The 20,822-nt window shown below is 35.3% G+C and overlaps 1 protein-coding gene across 1 annotated transcript; it reads left to right on the forward strand.

The window, feature by feature from the left end:
• The first annotated feature begins 673 nt into the window (after positions 1 to 673).
• LOC106057221 (WD repeat-containing protein 26-like) lies at positions 674 to 18,373 on the forward strand. Its single transcript, XM_013214333.2, has 14 exons — positions 674 to 1,109; positions 1,514 to 1,613; positions 2,581 to 2,640; positions 2,891 to 3,027; positions 3,144 to 3,241; positions 3,404 to 3,560; positions 3,790 to 3,925; positions 4,506 to 4,646; positions 6,455 to 6,574; positions 7,953 to 8,095; positions 8,543 to 8,621; positions 8,712 to 8,841; positions 13,225 to 13,407; positions 14,358 to 18,373. The coding sequence occupies exons 1-14, from the start codon at positions 910 to 912 to the stop codon at positions 14,393 to 14,395; spliced, it is 1,722 nt and encodes a 573-aa protein (XP_013069787.1). The 5' UTR covers positions 674 to 909; the 3' UTR covers positions 14,396 to 18,373.
• The last annotated feature ends 2,449 nt before the right edge of the window (positions 18,374 to 20,822 follow it).

Here is a 20,822-nt window from a genome sequence, read left to right on the forward strand (position 1 = left end):
TGCCATGATCACGTCCAAGCGTCATGCATTCAGTCATACATAGGCCTATTAACCAATGACTTAAATATATATACAGTCTATGATCTATATTTCTATACTGTCTACATTTGCTTGTAATTTGTTACGCTACTGTTCCCATAAACTAAATTGAAAAATATAAATCCGGCTTTAATTTATAATCAACTTCTTATAAGGTAAGAAGATCAGGCCTATCGGCATAGAGAACACCCTAATGGATGGCCGAAAATCTAATCAAACTGTTACAAAGACCTCGGCACATAGGCCCCTATATTTCAGATTTTAAAAAAAGCTACCGTCGAAGAAAGAATGTTTTAGCCCGTATAGATTCAAGTTTGTATTAGATCTACCATTGAAGAAAGGCGCAGATGACGAAAATAGAACTAATCGACCCTAAGCAAACAGACTAACAGCGAGGCTTTATTAGTTACCTACATCATTGTGACAATTTAAAAATATAGGTCAATTCTGGGTCTTCTAAACCTTGCAAAATACGATGGACTTCTTTCAATAATCGATCTCCAAAAAAAAAGCGATCTTAATAGATTTTATTATTTTATTTAAAATTTATTGACTTATGATTATCAATTATAGCTAAAAGCGAAAGTAGAAAATTCGTCAGCTGGTATATCCCAGCATTCTGAAAGGACATGACGTCACGCAACAAAACATTTGAGACTAGACTAGATCTAGTAAAGTAAAGAAGTGGAAGGATTGCTCTCTTGAAAATCGTGTCCTCGGCAACCATTATACATGGCAGATTGGTTTGTAATTAAGAAGTACTACAAACCATAGCTTTTCTAAGCAATACTGGCATCGTCGTCCGATTCAGAAGACGGTGGTGTCTCACCCCCACCGCTCAAAAAACTGCGATTTACACTCAGCACGAATATGCAGACCAATGGCTGTTCACAACACAACGGGACGACCGAAGCTTTTGACTCGCACTCAATACGTAATCCCCCGTCTACTTCAAACGGAGAAGTGGCCACTAACGGTGCAATGGGTGATCAAAACAACAAAAACTTGTCAAGAACTGACCAGGATATTGTGAGGTTAATTGGACAGCATCTACGGGGCTTGGGATTCAAGTGAGCCCGATTCTTTGTTCTCATTTTTATCTACCCCCCCCCCCCCCTCTTTATTTTTCCATCTTGTACTTTTTATGGAAATCATGTTTATTTTTTAAAATAGCACAGTTAGTGATTTATTTAGAGTTTTAGAAAGTCTTCTGTGGTACATCTATGTCAAATGCATTTAATTTTGTGATGAGTTGTAAAAATATTTTTATGTAGATCTTTAGGAGACTAGTCTAGAGTAGGCCTATTTAAAGCTAAAATTTTTGTTGTGTAGCTCATCTATTTAGTTATAAACTTGCTCATTTATATAATTTTAGTTAACTATTTCTTAAAATTAAATTTGAATTGTCTAGACTACTAGAATATTATTAGAATGATATGAAAATAAATATTTCTACTTGTGTAATTTTAACAAGTCAAACAGCGGAGCAGTTAATAGCAGAATCTGGTTGTGCTTTGGAGCACCCTACGGCCGCTAAATTCAGGATTCATGTCATGGAAGGTGAATGGGACAAGGTTTGTACACCTTTCATTCTACATCTAGTCAGATGTTAGAAGTTATGGCATGGGTTTCTGACCCCCAGTAAAATGGCATAGAAAAAGTATTTTTAAATTAAATAAATATATAACTACACAAATCTAATGATCATCATAATATAAGGATGTGGTATGACAGCATGTTGAAAATGCAATATTTTCATTTCTCGATATAACCTCATTCATTTCCCATTCTAAGGTCTCGACATGGCCTGAATTGTGCCAATGTGCTAAAAAATATATAATCTAAATAAATCTGTTTCCCATTCTATGTATGAAAACGTTTTTTGCCTTAATTTGTCTTTGATCTAAAGGCAACATGAAAATTTTCTCCCAGATACCCCCTTCCCCACATGTCCACAAAAGAGATTGGACCATAGTGCACTGAGCCTGCTATAAGGCATGAACAAATGACTTATACAAAAGCAATTTAAAGAAAAAATCTTGTAGCTTTTATTTGATAGTATGACCTTGTCTTCTAAATTAGTTTGATGACATTTTGACCTACAATTAAACTTAACTCAAACCAAATTTCTGAAGGCAGTCATTTTTCTTTGTGATAATTTTTTAAAGTTAAAATTTTAGTTATATTTATAATTTATGTCTATATTTCCAATGTTTGTGTGTGTCTACATGTTGAAAGTAAAAAACAGAGTCTTTATTTTCTTCTAAACATAAAAATCTCAGAGAATAGTTTGTTGACAAGTTTGTTTTTATTGAATATCCAAAAGTCTACTATTAGGCCTATATGTTGTGCACCATAACAGTTTTTGAATATAATTCTATTTTAAATTACACTGCAACTGCATTTATACAACAGCAAAATGTATTTTCATTTGTAAAAGTGTTTTGTTTCTTTATGTTACTCTGCTAAGCTTAAAGTTCATATTTTACCATGTAACTTGCATTTTAATTGACAAAACCGAATTCAATGTTTCTATTTTAGACTGAGGAAGATCTTCAAGAAATGGAGTCACTTGTGAAGGGAGGAAAGTCTGATATAATTGTGAGAAAATATTTAAAGATGTTGTTGATATATTTTGACAGCTATTTAATAGTATAGTTTAGAGTAATATTTATTTATATAACAGAAAGATAATCTACATTTCTGGGTGGGTAACAAATTCATTGCATCAATTTCAATTTAACTTTGTTTTAACTAACATTAATGTTATAAAAAAATTAGTAAGCTTTTTTAATATGGAAATTATATTGTTGGTAATCTGATAATAGTTTATTTGTTATATGTTTTATAGAAAATGAAGTTTCTCCTTCTGGAGCAGAAATATTTAGAATTACTTGAAGATGGTATTCCCCTGAAGGCATTGGACTGTTTGAGACATGAACTAACCCCTTTGAAATACAACACAGAAAGAGTCCATGTTCTGAGCACGTATGTTCTTTGTCTTTCTGTTTTTAGCATTTTTTTTTTGTTACAGAAGCAAAGAAGAATAATTAAAGAAGTCTTTAGACTTGCGAAATAGTAAAGTATGTTTTTTTATTTAAAAGGTACATGATGTGTAGCAGTGCAGCGGAACTACGAGAAAGTTCTCACTGGGATGGGAAAGGTCCAACCAGTCGACAAAAGCTTATAGAAAATCTTCAAGGTTTTTTTGCTTTCTTTTGTTAATGCACTAAAGCCATTCGTTTTAAAAGTATTCCATTTCTGCATGTCTGATTGTAAGGTTTAATGATAATAAAAGAAATATCTTTGTAGATTTCTGTTCAGTTTTTAATGTTCGATGTTTCAATTTGATCTTTTCGTTTAGAATTCCTCCCTCCATCCATAATGCTTCCACCTCGTCGTTTATTCACACTTCTGAGTCAGGCGGTGGAACAGCAGAAAGAGAAGTGCCCATATCACAACACACAACTTGACTCGGATCTCTCGTCCATCTCCCTCCTCATGGATCATATATGTACCAAGTATGTTGGGTCATCTTTACTACACTATGCATAGCACTGATGTATATAGACTGCCTGTTGTGTTATACAGCTTTTCAGATATTGATGTTTCTCATATTTTAAATTATTATTTTGATTTTCTAAGTTATTAGTTTCACTTCTGTTTATTTTAAAATATTATTTAAGAATGTTGTGTTTTAATTGGTGTTTAAAAAAAACAACTTTTTGATCGTTTGTTTGTTCCTAAAAGAGAGCAATTTCCTAATGTTACTACACAAGTCTTAGACCATCAGGACGAAGTGTGGCATTGCCAGTTCTCCCCAGATGGAACCAGATTGGCAACTGGTTCTAAAGATAACAAACTTATTATATGGGAAGTTGATACAGTAAGTGGAGTTCTGAATTTTTTAGGTCTTCAGTTAACATGAACATTTCAACAGAAATCATATACTTTCATCACAACTTTAAAAAAAAAAATAGAAATAAAAATTATTGATTTGTAGGAAAGACTCTCAGCTCTGAATTAGTACTAACTATTCAAAGGCCCCTGAAAAAAATTCTAATTATGAATTGAGTTAATTGAACCATACATTTCAGGACTGCTAAGATATCTTGTCTTTTAATCAAATTAAGTTGAGACCTCCAATTATTCTCAACTTAGATTTATCACACATTTGAGCCACATAAGCTAGTCATCTCTCAATTTTTCTTTCAAATCTGTTATCTCTGGAAGATATTTAAAATGTTAAATCTTTTTTTTTAAATTACGAACACATTTGACTTATTGTAAAAAAAAAATATGGATAATGTGTAAATTACAATGATTGCTTGCTAAATACAGTGATCAAATCTCCCACCCACTTTTTTAGTTTCTTTTTCTTTTCTTTTTTATTGATGATACATCATTTTATCATCTTCAGTCTTTATAACTGTGATTCATATTTAAGACAATTTTTTTCTAAACAGGTTCATTTTGAAGTTAAGAATCCACGTATGCTAGATGAACACAAATTTGGTGTGGGCTATGTGACCTGGTGTCCAGACAACATTCATATTCTTGTTTGTGGTCCAGATGAGACAAATGAAGTTTTTATTTATAATACTGTGGTGAGCATTAACCTGAAGTTCTACATGTTTTTTATGTGTATATCATGTGTGCTATTCTGTGTTTTTAGTAATTTAGGGTAGAAAAAAAAGCCATTATTGCTTTTATCTATTTGTTTGTAAGGTTAGATCTTAAAAGCTACCCTGTTTAATTCTCACTTTTAGTTGTACTAAAAATAGGTGTGAAAGTTATTTTTGTTTGTTTTTTTAACATATACGCTTTTGTATTATATAAAACTTTTTTATAAACAAGTTTTTAAACAAAATGTTTGCTTCTCAAAAACATAAGGTGCTATAAAGAAAATTCAATTTCACTATTGTCTTTATCATATTCAAAATAAGTGCTAATGTTGTTTATGTTCCACCAAAAGTGCATCCTTTTTGTTTTCCAAATTAACTGTGCATTTTTAATCACAACATAGAAACCATGTTAAATTGAGATTCATTTTATTTATTTGAATTGCTTTTGCATAGCGCATCATTAAAAACAAACCAGCCCATTACACTATGGTCTTACCTCTTGCAGACGGAAGGGGGGGGGTGTTTGTCAGGTAACTTGGAGAAGACTCCTTGCTACCTTTAGGACACTTGGCAAACACAAGTCATCTTGAACTTGGGCCCCTTGAGACTTATGCCACACATCCCAGTTCTTACGACTCATATCTTTTTCTCAAATACACTCCCTGCCCTTGTTTATGCCTTTTCACCATCGTCACATATCCATCCCAGTGGCACTTCAGCCTATGGAGGGCCTTGGCCTGCTTCCAACACATCTTGCCATTCATATCTATTCTGTGCTTTTCATCTCCATGCCCGGACTATTAGTCGGATGTAGATCTGCCTCTACGTCATCAAGCCATCATATTTGAGGTCTGCTTTTGGGATGTCTGCCTTTTGCTTTTAGCCGGTAAACTACTTTTGCTCCTGTGTTCTCTGACATTCTATTGAGGTAATCTTCCATCACTATTGAGGGTTCTTTTTATAAATGGTATACATCTTGGTTAGTGTGCATCCTACAACCAGTTTCATCTTGTTTAGCACCATCCATTTTTCTGAGAATTATACTTTCCCAAGTTTTTAGCCTGTTGTCTTTGCTAGTGTCCACTTTTCACTTGCATACATGGCTACTGGTCTTATGATGGTTTTGTAAGTAGTTTTCTTTGTTTTCCTTGATATACTTGTGTTGTGTAATATGTTAGTAATTTTAATATACCGGTATTGTTCTTTTGCCAAATTGTCTGTTGTTACTAAGGCAAGAGACAATGGTTGTCATGGTTTTTTAATTATGTTCCTAAACAACAGATATTTGTGATCTTGTGATACTAAATGTGTATCCATTTTGTATTTTAATATCGCAAGCATGGATTGTAAGCCATTTTAAAATACAAGATGAAAATGACACTACTTTTTATTCCCGTAGCTGTACTGGGAAATAAAATCCAAGTCCAAAACAGTTACCAGAGTGGTCAACAAAGACATTATCTCCCCCTACAAAATCTCTCCATTTATTAATTGTTTAAACTCTGAACCTTGTGAAAATAGAGAGTGCATACAACCAATCAGCCATCATGTCTTGCAGAAGCCACTTACAGACTCTTTATCACATTTAATAAGTACCATTCTTTTAAAAAAAAAAAATTGAAACTAGGACCTGGGTCATTAATTAAATAAAAATTTTTTATTCATTTAGTTGACTTTATCTTAACTAACATTGTCTGTAAATAAAGTTTGTACTAAATGTTCTCAGTACGAATTCCTGTTAAGATGAAGTTTATCACCTATACAAAGCATTTTATATTTATGTGTTTCAGACGGGAGAAGTGCGACAAAGAATACATCAAAACACTGATGACAGTTTGACCTATGCAGCCTGGATGCCAGATGGACGTAAACTGGTAGTTGGTGGTGTCCGAGGACAGTTTTACTATTGTGTATGTTAAAAACATCTTCTTTCTTCTTGTTATTAATATTTGGAAGATTCACATAACCAGTCCTATGAAATGCCCAGTAGTTTCTAGATTTTCTTAAAGTATAGAGCCCCCTTTCGGACCTTGTGATCTATGGGGCAGATGATGTGAAGATCATCTGTTTCTGTGGCCCACGGTTAACGAGGGTGTCGTGGCCAGCACAACAACCAACTGCCTTTACTTTTTCCCAACCAATGTCAGGTACCCATTAGAGCTGGGTGGACTTTGAGGCGCCCTAGAAAGAATCAAGACATTCAAAATCCAAGTCTTCACCAGGAATCTAACCCTCAGTTCGGAAGCCGAGCGCTTTACCACTCAGCCACCGCACCTCCTCCTAAAAAAAGTGAAGTTCCCCATTCAGACCTTGTGGTCTATAGGGCAGATGATGTAAAGGTCATCTGTTTCTGTGGCCTACGGTAAACAAGGGTGTCATGTGGCCAGCAAAACGACCAACCACCTTTACTTTTCCCTAACTAATGTCAGGTACCCATTAGAGCTGGGTGGACTCAGGTGCCCGAAGATCACGAAATGAAAAATCCCAGTCTTCACCAGGATTCGATCCCCGGTTCGGAAGCTAAGCACTTTACCGCTCAGCCACCTCGCCTCCTCCTAGATTATCTTTAAAGGGGTATTCTGGAGCCAGTATTTTTATCGAGCCTGTGTCCTCTTGATAAAGTATGCAGGCTTGAAGGATATGCTCAGCATTCTCTCGTAGTAATCCATTAGAAGGGCATGTTTTACTGGTTATTATTTTCTCCAAATGGATCTTGTGTTCCATTCTTCTATGCCCTTTCCTGGGGGGGAAAAATATGCTGATCATGCCAAGATAGCTTTTAGTAAGATCATTGGCTTTTAAAGCCATTCACCAGTTTCATTTCCTTCAGTTTGTATGTGTGCTTGAATAATAATGTTGAGGTTGAATTTCTTTCTTGAGGGATGTAATAATGGCTTCTAGATTTTTTTTAAGGTTTGAAGAACAGTTTTTAATCTATTATTGTACAAATTGATTCAATTAAAAATGTTCTATTTTAATGCAGAATGGTACAATATAAAGTTAATGAAAGATCTAGAACCTTTTTGCCCTGAATCTCCCTTATTGAATAGTAACAACTTAGTAACAAGCAGATAGCAAAGAAAATATATTAGTGCATATCTTAGTGCAATCAAATAATTCAGTTTCATAAAATATATTGATCAAATTAGAGTTAGTCTTATTAATAACAAGCTTTGGCTTCTGACCAAAACACCTTATGGGCAAAATGCCTTTTATTCATTTAGCTTTAGTTTGTATGATTTTTTGTGTATGTTTAACATAAGGTGTACATTGCAATCATCTACACAGGACATTGATGGCAATGTTATTGACTCGTGGGAAGGTATCAGAGTCCAGGGCCTGGCTGCTCTTGACGACAAGGTAGCATTAGCTGCCGACACGCACAATCGTATTCGAGGATATAACTTTGATACTCTCCAAGACTTCCCCATGTTCGTAATCTCTTTTTGCATTCGTTTCTGAAGTATTTTAAATGTAATTTTGAAGCTATTTGTATTCGTTTGTGCTAAAATATGAAATCAATGTAATGTTAAGTAATTAGTTTTATATTTGACATCTTTCTAATATGCATTGAATTTTTTAGCCAGCATTGAATTCTCTGATAAGTTGCCTTAAAATTTTTTAAAAAAAATCCATGTTTGAAAAATTATGCTTATCTTCAATTTTTAAAAAATAACAGGAGTTAATCTGAATAATGGTGAAGTATGAAATAAATGTAAACATATCAAGTTTTATATTTACCATCTTTTTAACAGGAATCTTCTGATGTGCTAATTAGTCATCATAAAATTAACCTTTTTGAAATATGTATATTTATGGCTGTTAATTTAAATACTAGAAATATGAAGTGTTCACATTTTTATTTTATTTTCTATTAGCATTCAAGAAGATCACCCTATAATGACTTTTGTTATAGATGATAAAAAGGAATCAATTTTAGTCAATGTTGCATCTCAGGTAAGATGTCTCCTTTGTAATCCTGAGCATGGGAGTTACTGTACATTTAGGTTATTCTTACATAGTGCTCATTATGTTCTTTAACTACAGGGCTCACATTTATGGGATCTCAAAGACAAAGTTCTGCTTCGCAAGTTCCATGGACAAACTCAGGCATTTTTTACCATTTACTCATGTTTTGGTGGACTCAATCAGGATTATGTGGCCAGTGGGAGTGAAGGTAGGGTTTTAGCTTAGTTGCTAGGTTAATTTACAGTTGACTCTTGCTAGCTGACATTTACTCATGTTTTGGTGGAGTCGATCAGGATTATGTGGCCAGTGGGAGTGAAGGTAGGGTTTTAGCTTAGTTGCTAGATTCATTTACAGTTGACTCTTGATAGCTGACATTTACGGAACTGGAGAGGTTTCAGGTTACCAAAGGTTAGATGTACTTCAACTGTATATGTCAAGAAAATTCTGTTTATGATATAGTAAGATATTCTCTTAGACTTTCAAAGGTAGAAGATGAGCACATTTCTCGTTTCCTATGAACACCAAGATGGCTATGGAGTCTAGTCCTTGCTCTTATGGGTGTCTTTGTTACTGGTGTTGAAGTCCTTTTGGGAGGCGGTTTTCTGGCATACAGGCTATGATTGGTATTTAGCTATGGCATGGATGCTGTTTATTTGTAAAAGCTGTAGGATTTCAACATCTGTGGGGTGGTGTAACAGACTCATCCAATTCACCTGTTGAATTTTTCTTAGCCTAGGTTTAAGGAATTACGCTTTTTGATGTGGCGGTAATATAGAGTCCTGACTCTGAAGGGAGGACTATAGCACTATAGACATTCAGTTTTTAGATTTGCTGAGTCTCTCTGTTGCCACGCTGACTTCTTGCACATGCAACATGTCAAGGCTCTTTTCTTCTTACTCTACGTCTGTGTGTATTTCAATGCTGACTGCCAAATGTAACCAAGTCATGTAGATAACTGTGACAACAAATATAAAGACAGAATGAAGACTAAGAATGCTGATTCACGGACATATAACTTGTTTATTGAAAATATAAATAAAATACAGGTACAGTTCTGGCAAATGAAGTTTCCAGTATCAATTAATATATAATAATAATAGCTCAATATCCAATAGACTGAAAAACAGCTACACAAAATACTTAGTCTATATATCAACTCTATAACTAAAATCCAACTAGGAACAAAAACCACACTGTTTTACTATGAGTTACATTTCACATGACACCCTTGTTAACTGTAGGCCACAGAAACAGATGACCTTTACATCATCTGCCCTATTTTTTTAAAAATCTTTAATTGCTTTAAAAAAAAAAAGGCAAAAAATCACTTTACTTTCTAAACATGAACATTGTTTGTTAAGGTAAATATTTTATCTCTAGATGAAACAAAGCTTTTCATTTGTTTTAAATAACAAATGTAGCTGTTGAATTGTGACAATTATTTGTCATAATGTAGACAGAAGTTTGAAACATAGCACAGTGCCTCTCTGTGTTTGTGTTGACAATTACCCCCTGCCCCCCTTAGCACTTTTAGCTTAGCTGGATTCTGTTTTGATTGAAACACTACTAGCCATCTGCACAATTAATTATAAGTATTGAAATGATGAAACTGAAAGGTCGTGAGACACTTTAAAATTTGTCTTATTCTATTTATCAGTGACTTCATTCATCATAGTTTAATTGTACAGCGTTATGCTTTACTTTATATGGCTCCTTTTGTCTCGAAAGGCAATGGATGCGCCCAAGTGAGTCACTGGTTTTGGCTTAATCTTGAGACTTGGCAGAATCTGGTGTGGCTAATCAAGCCAATTCTAGAACGGCAGACTTTGCCACAATTCGTACATGTGTATGCCTCTGATTTAGGGCTAGCAGACAGGGCAGCTTTCTTTTTTTCCCTCTTGATTAAAGCCGCTTCAATTCTTTTGTTCTCAGCAAGGGTTGTCCCAGCACGCACAGTCTGTCTCCATGCACTCCGGTCTTTGGCTATGTTTTCCCACATACTTTCACTGATGCCTGAGGCTCTCATGTCTCGCTTGCAGACATCTCTATATGTTAGTCTTGGGCGGCCCTTGGGTCTGACTCCTTCCACAAGCTCAGCATATAAGATATCTTTCGGGATTCTACCATCTGGCATGCGGGTGACATGGCCGAGCCAACATAATCTTCTTTGTGTCAGGAGAGCATACATGCTGTTCATATTGGCCAATCTCAAAACTTCCTGATTGGAGACATGGTCCCTCCAAGAGATGCCCATTATGCGTCTCAGGCAGCGCAAGTGGAAACTATTCAATCTGTGCTCTTGGTACATGTATGTTGACCAGCTTTCACTGCCATAAAGGAGAGTGCTCACAACACAGGCGTTGTAGACTAGGATTTTGGTCGCTGTGGTCAATTTACCATTTTCCCAGACGCGCTTGGAGAGTTTTGCCAATGCTGTGGTAGCTTTTCCTATCCTTTTTGTCAGCTCGATGTCTAAGTCTAGGTTACTGACAATTGTTGAACCCAAGTAGGTAAATTCCTGCACCACTGAAAGGGTGTGGTTCCCAATTTGTATTATAGGTATTTCTGCGACGTCTTGTGCCAGGATTTCGGTCTTGGAGAGACTTATAGTAAGGCTAAACTCTTGACAAGCAGCTGCTAAGGCGTTCACTAGCTTCTGTAGACCTCCTTGTGAGTGAGATACGAGTGCCGCGTCATCGGCAAACAGCAGCTCCCTTATCAAGATACGACGCCTTTTCGTTTTGGCTTTAAGACGTGCCAGGTTAAAGAGCCTTCCATCGGATCTGCTATGGATGTATATTCCGTCTTCCAGGGATTTAAAAGCACTGGATAGTACGACTGAGAAGAAGATGCCAAATAGTGTAGGGGCCAGTACACATCCTTGTTTTACACCGCTCTTAATGGAGAATGGCCTGGAGGAAGAACTTTCAAACTGAACGGTGCCCTGCATATTTTCGTGAAAAGCTGACACTAGTTTTCTTAACTTATTTGGGCAGCCGATTCTCTCTAGTACAGCAAACAGACCGCTTCTGCTAACAAGGTCAAAGGCCTTGGTCAAATCAATAAAAGCTATGAAGAGGGGCTGCTTTTGTTCTCTGCTCTTCTCCTGTAGCTGCCGCAGAGAGAAAATCATATCTGTTGTAGATCTACCTGCCCTAAAGCCACACTGCGACTCTGGATAAACACGATCTGCCAGGATCTGTAATCGCTTTAGTAATACTCTAGCAAAAGCCTTTCCGACTATGCTAAGCAGTGAGATGCCTCTGTAATTGTTACAATCAGAGCGGTCGCCTTTATTTTTATAAATTGTAACAATGTTGGAGTCTTTCAATTCCTGGGGGACCATTCCTTGTTCCCAGCACAAGCTTAGCAGTTCATGGAGTGGTTTGATTAGGGCATGTTTTCCAGCCTGAATTACTTCAGCAGGAATGCCATCTCCTCCGGGTGTTTTCCCATGTGCAAGCATGTCAATGGCAATGCTCAGCTCCTTTACTGAGGGCGTTTCGTCTAATTCCGTCAAAACTGGAAGTGATGGGAAGTTGGAAACAGCATTTGGTGAGATGGCGTTTTCAATCTGGTAGAGTTCTGCATAGTGTTCTACCCATCGTTCCATTTGCAGCGCACGATCGCTGATGATTGAGCCATCTTTTGACTTTAGCGGAGCACACTTGCTGGTGTGAGGTCCAAAGGCTTTTCTCATGCCCTCATATAGTCCTCTTATGTTACCACAGTCGGCACAAGATTGAATGTCTTCGCATAGCTCCTGCCAGTATTTGTTAGCACATTGTCTCGCTACTCTTTGGGCATTGTTACGTGCAGCTCTGAGCCTTTTTAAGTTGCTTGGGGTGGGATCCTTCTTGTAGATTAGCATGGCTGCTCTCTTGTTAGTGGTGGCAGTTTCCATTTCTGGTAGACTAGCTTCAAACCAGTCTTCGCTTTTCTTGGTTTTGTTTCCAAAGACCAGTGATGATGTTTGGTAGATTGTATCACGCATAAACGTCCAGCCTTTTTCTACCTCAGTCACAGAGAAGTTTTTAAAAGCTTCCTCTAATTTGTTCTCAAATTCGGTGCAAAGATCAGGATTTTTTGTGCTAGTAGTATTCAGGCGTGATTTTCTTTTTCCCTGTGAAGTGTGGATCTTAGTTGGCAGCAGTCTTGTCCGGCAGGACACTAAAGTATGATCAGTATCACAATCCGCGCTTTGGTAGCTACGTGTCAGCAGTATATTTCCAATGTCCTTTTTTCGTGTCAGTATCATATCCAGCTGGTGCCAGTGCCCAGACCTAGGGTGCCTCCATGAGACACAGTGCTGTGTATATAACAATTAACAATCTTCACTTTAAAAGAACAAGCTTAGTTTAGCAATATTTGCCAAGTCACTGAACATGACTGTTAATGATGTGATATGTAAACATAGAGACGTGTACATGACAAATCTACCTTCTTTGTCAGTAATACTCATACACACATGTATAAATGGGTTTCTTGTGGGCTTATAATGGTATGCATAGAGTAGGTATGCATAGAGTAGGTGAAGATTAAAAACTAAACTTGAGTTGTCTTAATTTTTGTCCATTATCTGTTCTTATAGATCACAAAGTGTTTATTTGGCACAAGCGTCGGGAGACTCCTGTTGCTGTACTAGAAGGTCACAGGATGACTGTCAACTGCGTACACTGGAACCCAACAGAACCCAGCATGTTAGCCAGCGCTTCTGATGATGCCACTGTCAGGATCTGGGGGCCAAAACACAGACTGGAAAAAAGAAGAAAAGGTTTGTTTCAAACCAAACACATCTGCTCCCTTGATCAGCTAGTTTTAAACCAAACACATCTGCTCCATTGATTAGTTAGTTTTAAACCAAACACATCTGTTTTTCATACCCTCCCTTGATAAGCTAGTCATGATGTCACTCAATTTTAGTTTTCATGGTGGACGGTGTTGTACATCTATTTTATTCAAAAACATAGGGATTAAGGTTTGAATATTTTATGATTCTGGGATTTTTTTTAGTTCTTAGTTTAGAATGATGCACTTGATCCTAATATGCTGTATAGCTCCTCCTTCGTGGTCGAAGATGAGCACATTTTTCATTTCCTATGACTCGAAGATGGCTGTAAAGTTTAATCCTTGCTTTAAAAAGCCGGCCGCATACGTGGCATGGGTTGGTTAGGTCAGTTGGCCTGCTTCTTCTCTCAACTTTTTGTTGGTTCGGTGCTCTTTCGCCCTGGCCACTTTTCTTGCTTCAAATCTTGAGACTCCGAGACTCACAGCTTCACTCCGTGAGCTAGTGCTTCCCAGCCATGAATGTCAATATGGCATTCCTTGAAGGAGCTCTTGAGAATGTCTTTGTAGCGCTTGTAAAGGCACTGATGAATCTTTTTGATACTATCATTCATTGAAACCACAGACAACTTTTAAATTGATTATACACCAGCCCTATAGGATAAAGTGACAGAAGCTGTATGGGTATTAAAAAAATACCATTTCTTACGCTCTAGATGTGAATGTAGAAGGATTACTAGATAGTCATATGAGTCCATGCTGCGTGTTGAGTCCCACTGCTATGTGTCTATTCCTTATTGGTAGTCAGAATATGGTTACTTCTTGATAACTTCTTAATACCATCAATGAACTTGAAATCTTTTTATCATTTCATCTAGACATTTGGATTAGTATAATTTGTGTATATTTATTGTATCTATTCTGTATTGTTGTTGACAGATAGCTCTACAAGCTCAGGTCGCAGTTCCCCTGTATGACAACTCATTTCATAGAACTCTTCATCTCTCCACCACCACCACAGTTACACACACACTTTGAGGCTCTACATGGTCAGTGAAGAGCTTTTGTCCAATCACAGATCCTGGGATCAATCAGTGTTGCTTCATGAGACTGAGTACATTAGTTGTCTTATTTCCTTGTCAAGTGTGGTTTAACTTATTTGTATGCAAGACTCGACTTGATGTGATCTCTTGGTCAGTGAGTGAAACTGAAGTCTTTCCATGGGTGACCTCCAGCGCCTTCATGCTTAGTTTTTTTGTTTGTTTGTTTGTTTGTTTGGGCGGTGTATACTACATAGAATGTTTGTCACAAGCTTGTCACTTCCTGAATGTGATATGCAAATGAACTGGCCCCCTTCCTAACGTCACCTAATGCAATTATGTGATTTTTTTTTGACATACTAAGCATGAACAATAATTTCCCTGGATTGCATCCATTTTTTTTTTTTTCCAGTTTTTTTTTTGGGGTGGGAAATGCTGTAGTGAATGGGTTGAAAGTCTTGTCTTGGATAACAATACTTGATGTAAATGCTCTATTTGGAGACTGTACATAATTTTATGATAAAGATGATTATAAATTTATATGATTTTAATTTTATATAAATATTTTTTATGTATAAATGCGTTGTCTCAAAAATTGTGTCGATAAATTCTAAGTTGCAGAGAATGCAGGCATTATCTATTAGGAATAAAGTTATATTATTCATTTGTAGACATTTGTTGTTTTTTTCAGGAGTGAAGGAAGTTAATTAGAGCATTAAAATAAAATATATTAAAAAGTGCTGTTAACATATTTTTTTAATTTTTATACAAAAATTTGTAGAATCGTATTGATTATCATACAATCTTTCCACTCTTATTTCTAACATTTTATCTAGAAATAATATTGCTTCATTTTTCATGACAGGGAAAGTCATGTAAGCAGGTTTTATCAGACATAGGTGTTTAGAGAGGGAAAGTCTTGCAAGCAGTCTTTTTCAGACACACGTGTTTTATTTGATTAGTTCTCAAGATAGTTAGTCCTTGATATAACAGAAACAGGATTTTCTAATCATTTCACTGTCACTATAGTGTACATAATATATATATATATATATGTTTGATGGACTCAACTATATTCATTGTAATATCTTCTTTTTTTTTTTTTTTTTGGCAATTGGAGAAGTACGTGTGTATTGTGATTAGTCCTTTTTGTTCCTTTTGAACTCGTCATATTTTAGGCTAGAGCCGACTTCTTTCAGGATATATTGACAGAAGCTGTAGTCTATGATACTTACACTCCAGATGTGAATGTAGAATGATTACTAAAATAGTCGTACGATTCCATGTTGAGATCTGATGGACTGGAAGTTTGAAAAGTCCTCCCAGGGTAGGCTACACGCCATTAGCATATTAGTGAACTCTTGCTTCACCTGAGTAGCAGTCTCATAGAAAAACCTTTACTTCAACACATAATACAATTTGTAGCGCTGGACCTTTCTCTCCTCTAGGGTTTGGATTTACGCCTGTTAGTTAGAATTATTAAATGTATGAACTTGATAAGTTACAATTTTCTCCTTATGATGTAATGTACCGGTATTGGTATTGTTCTAGTGTTAAAAGTGTATATTGGTTGTAGTGTTGAAGCATGTGATGTCCATGCCCAGATTTTCTTTTTATCTAGTTGTTCTCATGTATTTATATATCAATGGGTTTTTTTCTCTTCTCTAACTTGAGCATTGGGTTGAACTGCCAATAGCTGGTCCCAATGAAACATTGAAACAAATGAGTCTGAATGCTAAATTTATTCAAATCAATAAAACATTATGCAAACTAAGTTTACCTTTTTTTTAAAAAACAAAAAAAAATCTTATCTGACAAAAAAAATCCACCTTTTTTTTTTTCTTTCTGTAAGAGTGCCTTATGTGGTTATAAGCCGTTTTTTTTCTTTCATATTTTTTTCAAATTCAAAAGATTTGACAAAAACAAATCAACATGCAAAAAAAAGTTGTTCAGCGAGAAACTTGAAACAAAAAATATTTCTACCCAAGTTTGTCGTTTACTAGATGAAATGAACTTGTTAAAATATAGTGTAGATTGATAACTAGATGTGAATGCTTTTTGAAAGGATTTATAGTTGCTTTGGACTAAAAGGTTTCTTGCTGCTAAGAAGCTCACCTTGGAAGATCCAAACAGATGTAGAAATGTATATTATTACTTTGTATTGGAATGAATATCTAAATGTAAGACTCAAATCTTTCCGTAACAACACAATCATGATCAAAATGTTGTCATGGTGATCTAGAAAATCAATGATGAGCTTATTTAAAAAAGAAAAGACAGGCCCACCCCCCTATCATTTACATATTTACTTTCCCCATAATGCAACTGTTCATTAATCATTTCCTTTAGCTCATTATAATGATATTGAATGAATTTTTTTTTATCTGAGAGATTTTAATCTTCGTCATTCAACTGAATGTTTGCCTGTGACTGCCATCAAGTTCTGTCATTCAATAATAGACTTGTGTTCTGATTAGGCCCTGATATAACAAATTAGCTATTAGTCAATTCTTTTAAATGTAAAGATTCAAAATATCACATTCCATTCACTTTCTTTTCCAGGTCTGAAAATTGTCACACAACATATCTTCAATTTGGGTGTTGTTATTTTTTTTTTACTCTTGTTATTATTCAATTAATATATTGCCATGTCATTTCTGAGCGTTAGTATACACTGGCTTTTTGGTTTCTTTATATTTTTTTTTTTGCATCTCCTTTTTAGAAAAATTCCTGGTTTGACTGGGGAGACAATTTAAATAGCAAAAGAACGCAATCAAAACTTGAGAAATATATTTAAACTTCTTCCTATATAATATAAGCCCTTGCCATTTTGTCATGAAATCTCAATGCATGTCTGATTTGCTAATTTAGATTGCCAAGAAATGACAGAAACCATTTAATGGCAATAATAAGAATATGCACAAATCTACTCAGCTGTAAAAAAAAATAAAATATTATTAATAAATAAAAGGTTTTGACTGAACTGCTGAGCAGAGGAGAGTTGTACTAAGATTTGAGCAAGACCAGTTGTCGTAGTAGGCCTGAAGACTGAGCTGTGATACGCAACCCTTGGTCTCCACTGGCCACAGGTTGCCATGTCACAGATTAGTGTTTAGGCCCATTATAATGATTGGTGTCTGTTTAAGTGTATTTGTCTCTGGTTCTCATTGAGATCAAAGAATGTCAAAGTTAATGAGGCCAGCAAACTATTGTCATTCTTATCAACACATAGCAGGAATCCAATAGATTTTGCTGGATGTACTTAATGATCTCATCCCAATTAAAAAATCAATTACTGCCAGGATTTAGAGCTAGGACCTATGACTGGCAACTTACCAAAATGTCACTAAATTTCTTTAAATGTTATACTCCTATACTTGGATTGCATGCCATAGTCAGCCTTACTTTCTAAATCTGATGTCCAGTTTGCAGTAGATACATGAATATAGGGACATGACAAACCTTTGACTTGCATACTTAGTTACAAACATATGCTTGCCCTAATAATTTGGGGATGTAGAATCCGACTTTTATAAACTTTTCCATTTGAGAGTCAATTTATCATTCATATCGTATTACTTCTTTGACTGATGTTGTTTTTAATAGAAATTCTATAATTAAACATTTTGTTTTTGTATTAGTAATGTCTGTATATTATAATGTCATTGTCTTAGATTAGTCTGTTCTGATTGGTTGTAATTGATAATGGACAAATAGTCTACAGCGTGATCTTGTGTTTTGATTGGTTCTCACTGATGCTGTTGTAGTAGGATCAATATGTGCATGCTGTTTCTTTTGGTCTGAGCTTCTACCTGAGTTTGTGGTTTTGTGTATTTCCCATTTTGATTTTGACTATGAAATTCAATGCCTTTGACTATATACATATAAAATAAATAACAACATATAGAATTGAAAGATTTTTGACACGTGTTTATATTATATTTTTAATCATTGATTAGAAATGTTTCACTTGAGTTTCTTAAGAGACAGACTGAAGAGTATAAATATATAGTAATAATCTATCTCAAGGCTAAATGATTATAAGGGGAATCTTTTATTTTCCAAACTTGTCTCTTTTGGTGGATGAATCTGGTTTAGGCATTTTGGTGATTTATTTGACATTATCCTAGATTAGTCACTCTGGTATAGATTGAAGTGAATGAAGGCTAGAGGTGGAAAGAATATTCCCCCAGACTTAATGTAAGGTATAGGAATTTAAGAACCCCCTTCAGTAGAAATTATTAACCATCATCAGGTAATAAGGTACATAAAGCTATCTATATTATAAGCACAAATGCCCTGACTCAGCACTAATTTTCCCAATTGGCAGTGGGCGAAAAAAATAAGAAAATTTAACCTGTTTTTACTTATCTTGAGTCTAGAACAACTAAGATATTTTCACGATCAAAACCATAGCATTTAAATTTATTCACAATGAGACCCAATATATTCTTTTTTTTTAAAGCTAACAAAGCATTTCCTAGCAAAAAAAAAAAAATCTACTTTAAGTATGCTTCAACTTCTAGGCCTAATTTTCCCACTTCCCTTTTAATTTAGCCCTTGAGATCTAGACAACAGTTGAAATAAACGAAAGCAATAAATAAAACCAAATTGAAATTTTGTTTTCGAGATCATTGAATATCTGTAGATCTAGATCTATAAAGTCTTTAAACTAAAGAACTATTTGATTACAACTACAAAACTTGCACTTCTTTTTTTTTACACTAGCACAAAATGTTCCTGTTCCTAATTTTGAATTCTACACATTGCCTTAAAAAAAAACATGTAGATTTGGGACACAGTTGAATTAAGCTGAAGAAATTAATGAATTAATGAAACCAAATTACACATTTTTTTTTTTCAAGATTGCAGAATATCAGTATTTTCTAATGCTGCTCTGGAATGGGCAGGTGGAGGGGGGTATTTTAATTTAAAAATACAAGAGTGAAAGTTCTGTTATTTCTTAACCCAAAGTCTACACCAGGAATAAGTCATCTCTTAATTAAATCTGTTACGGTCGAAAAAAATAGAGCCTATCAAATATATCAATATTGACTTTAGATGCCAAGGAATAATCAGAGATTGTATTTAGGACTTTTTTTTTTGGTGGGCAGGTTTTTATTTTTACCCGGTATGTTATTATCAAGCATCAGATTTAGGTTTCTCTGGGTGGAATAGATTGTTTGACATGTTTCAGATGCTCCTTCAGAATGAAATAGTAATACAGCCTAGACAGCTGAGGGTTTGAGCCAGGGACCATTGATATCACAGTCAACACCATTGATATCACAGTCAACATGCCAAACAAACATATCCATAATTAGGGAGGGGGGAAAAAATTATACCAAAATTCCCAGGCCAAAAGTAGGTATGTGGATTGGGTCGCTATAAAATGGGCCATTCCAATAGAATTTTAACAGATACTGGAATTTAAGGGCCAAAAGTATAACGAATGGGAATCAACAAAACCTGGAATTGGAACTGAAAAAAAAAAAAGGGGGATGGGGGGGGGGGGGTCCTCTCATAAAACTCTGTGGGAGAGTGAAAAAATGCAATTTAATAATATAAAAGGAATTGGGGGGGGGGTATTCCTGTTATAAAACCGAGAGAGTGAACCAATTCAATTTAATTAAAAAAAGGGGGGGGGGGGGTATTCCTGTTATAAAACTGTGGGAGAGTGAACCAATTCAATTTAATAATAAAAGGTTTTCTTACCATTTTAGTGAAAGTGGAATAACAAAAAAGGAGGGGGGGGGGCAGAATAACTGATCAAAATAAACACAAGCATCACTGGTGTTGAATGCTGGTATAGTATATAACTGGACAAATACAATTCATTCAGTAGGCCTACTGTTCATGAATAGTTTTAATAATAATAATCTTTATTGTCCGTATGGAAATTTGTCTTACAATTTGTGCATTACACCAAACAAAAAACATTATAACTATAAGAAACCAAAGTGTACATTCACACCAGACTCACTCATAATTTACATGTGACAAAGTTTATACCAGCTTTATCTTTAAAGCTTTATCAATGATAGTATTTCAATAAATCCAGCCCTAACTCACTGAGCCATTTTGAATTTCTTAAGACGTTCAACTACAATGCAGTACCCACATGCTGCATCCGCCATTGATGCAGTGTCACAATACAATATTGTTTAAAGATATCAAACAGCCAATTCTTGTAAGAATCAAACATGCCACACCTCTTCCATGCTTCATCACCTCATGCTATGCAGGTTGACAGGAAATCACAGAGTATTAAATGTACTGGTATACTTTTCAGCAGGAATATTAACTCACAATGAATAAGACACATTAAAATCACTTATAAATTAATAACAATTTGAAACTCATA

Source organism: Biomphalaria glabrata, chromosome 3, assembly GCF_947242115.1.
Source record: "Biomphalaria glabrata chromosome 3, xgBioGlab47.1, whole genome shotgun sequence".
Lineage (NCBI taxonomy): Eukaryota > Metazoa > Mollusca > Gastropoda > Planorbidae > Biomphalaria > Biomphalaria glabrata.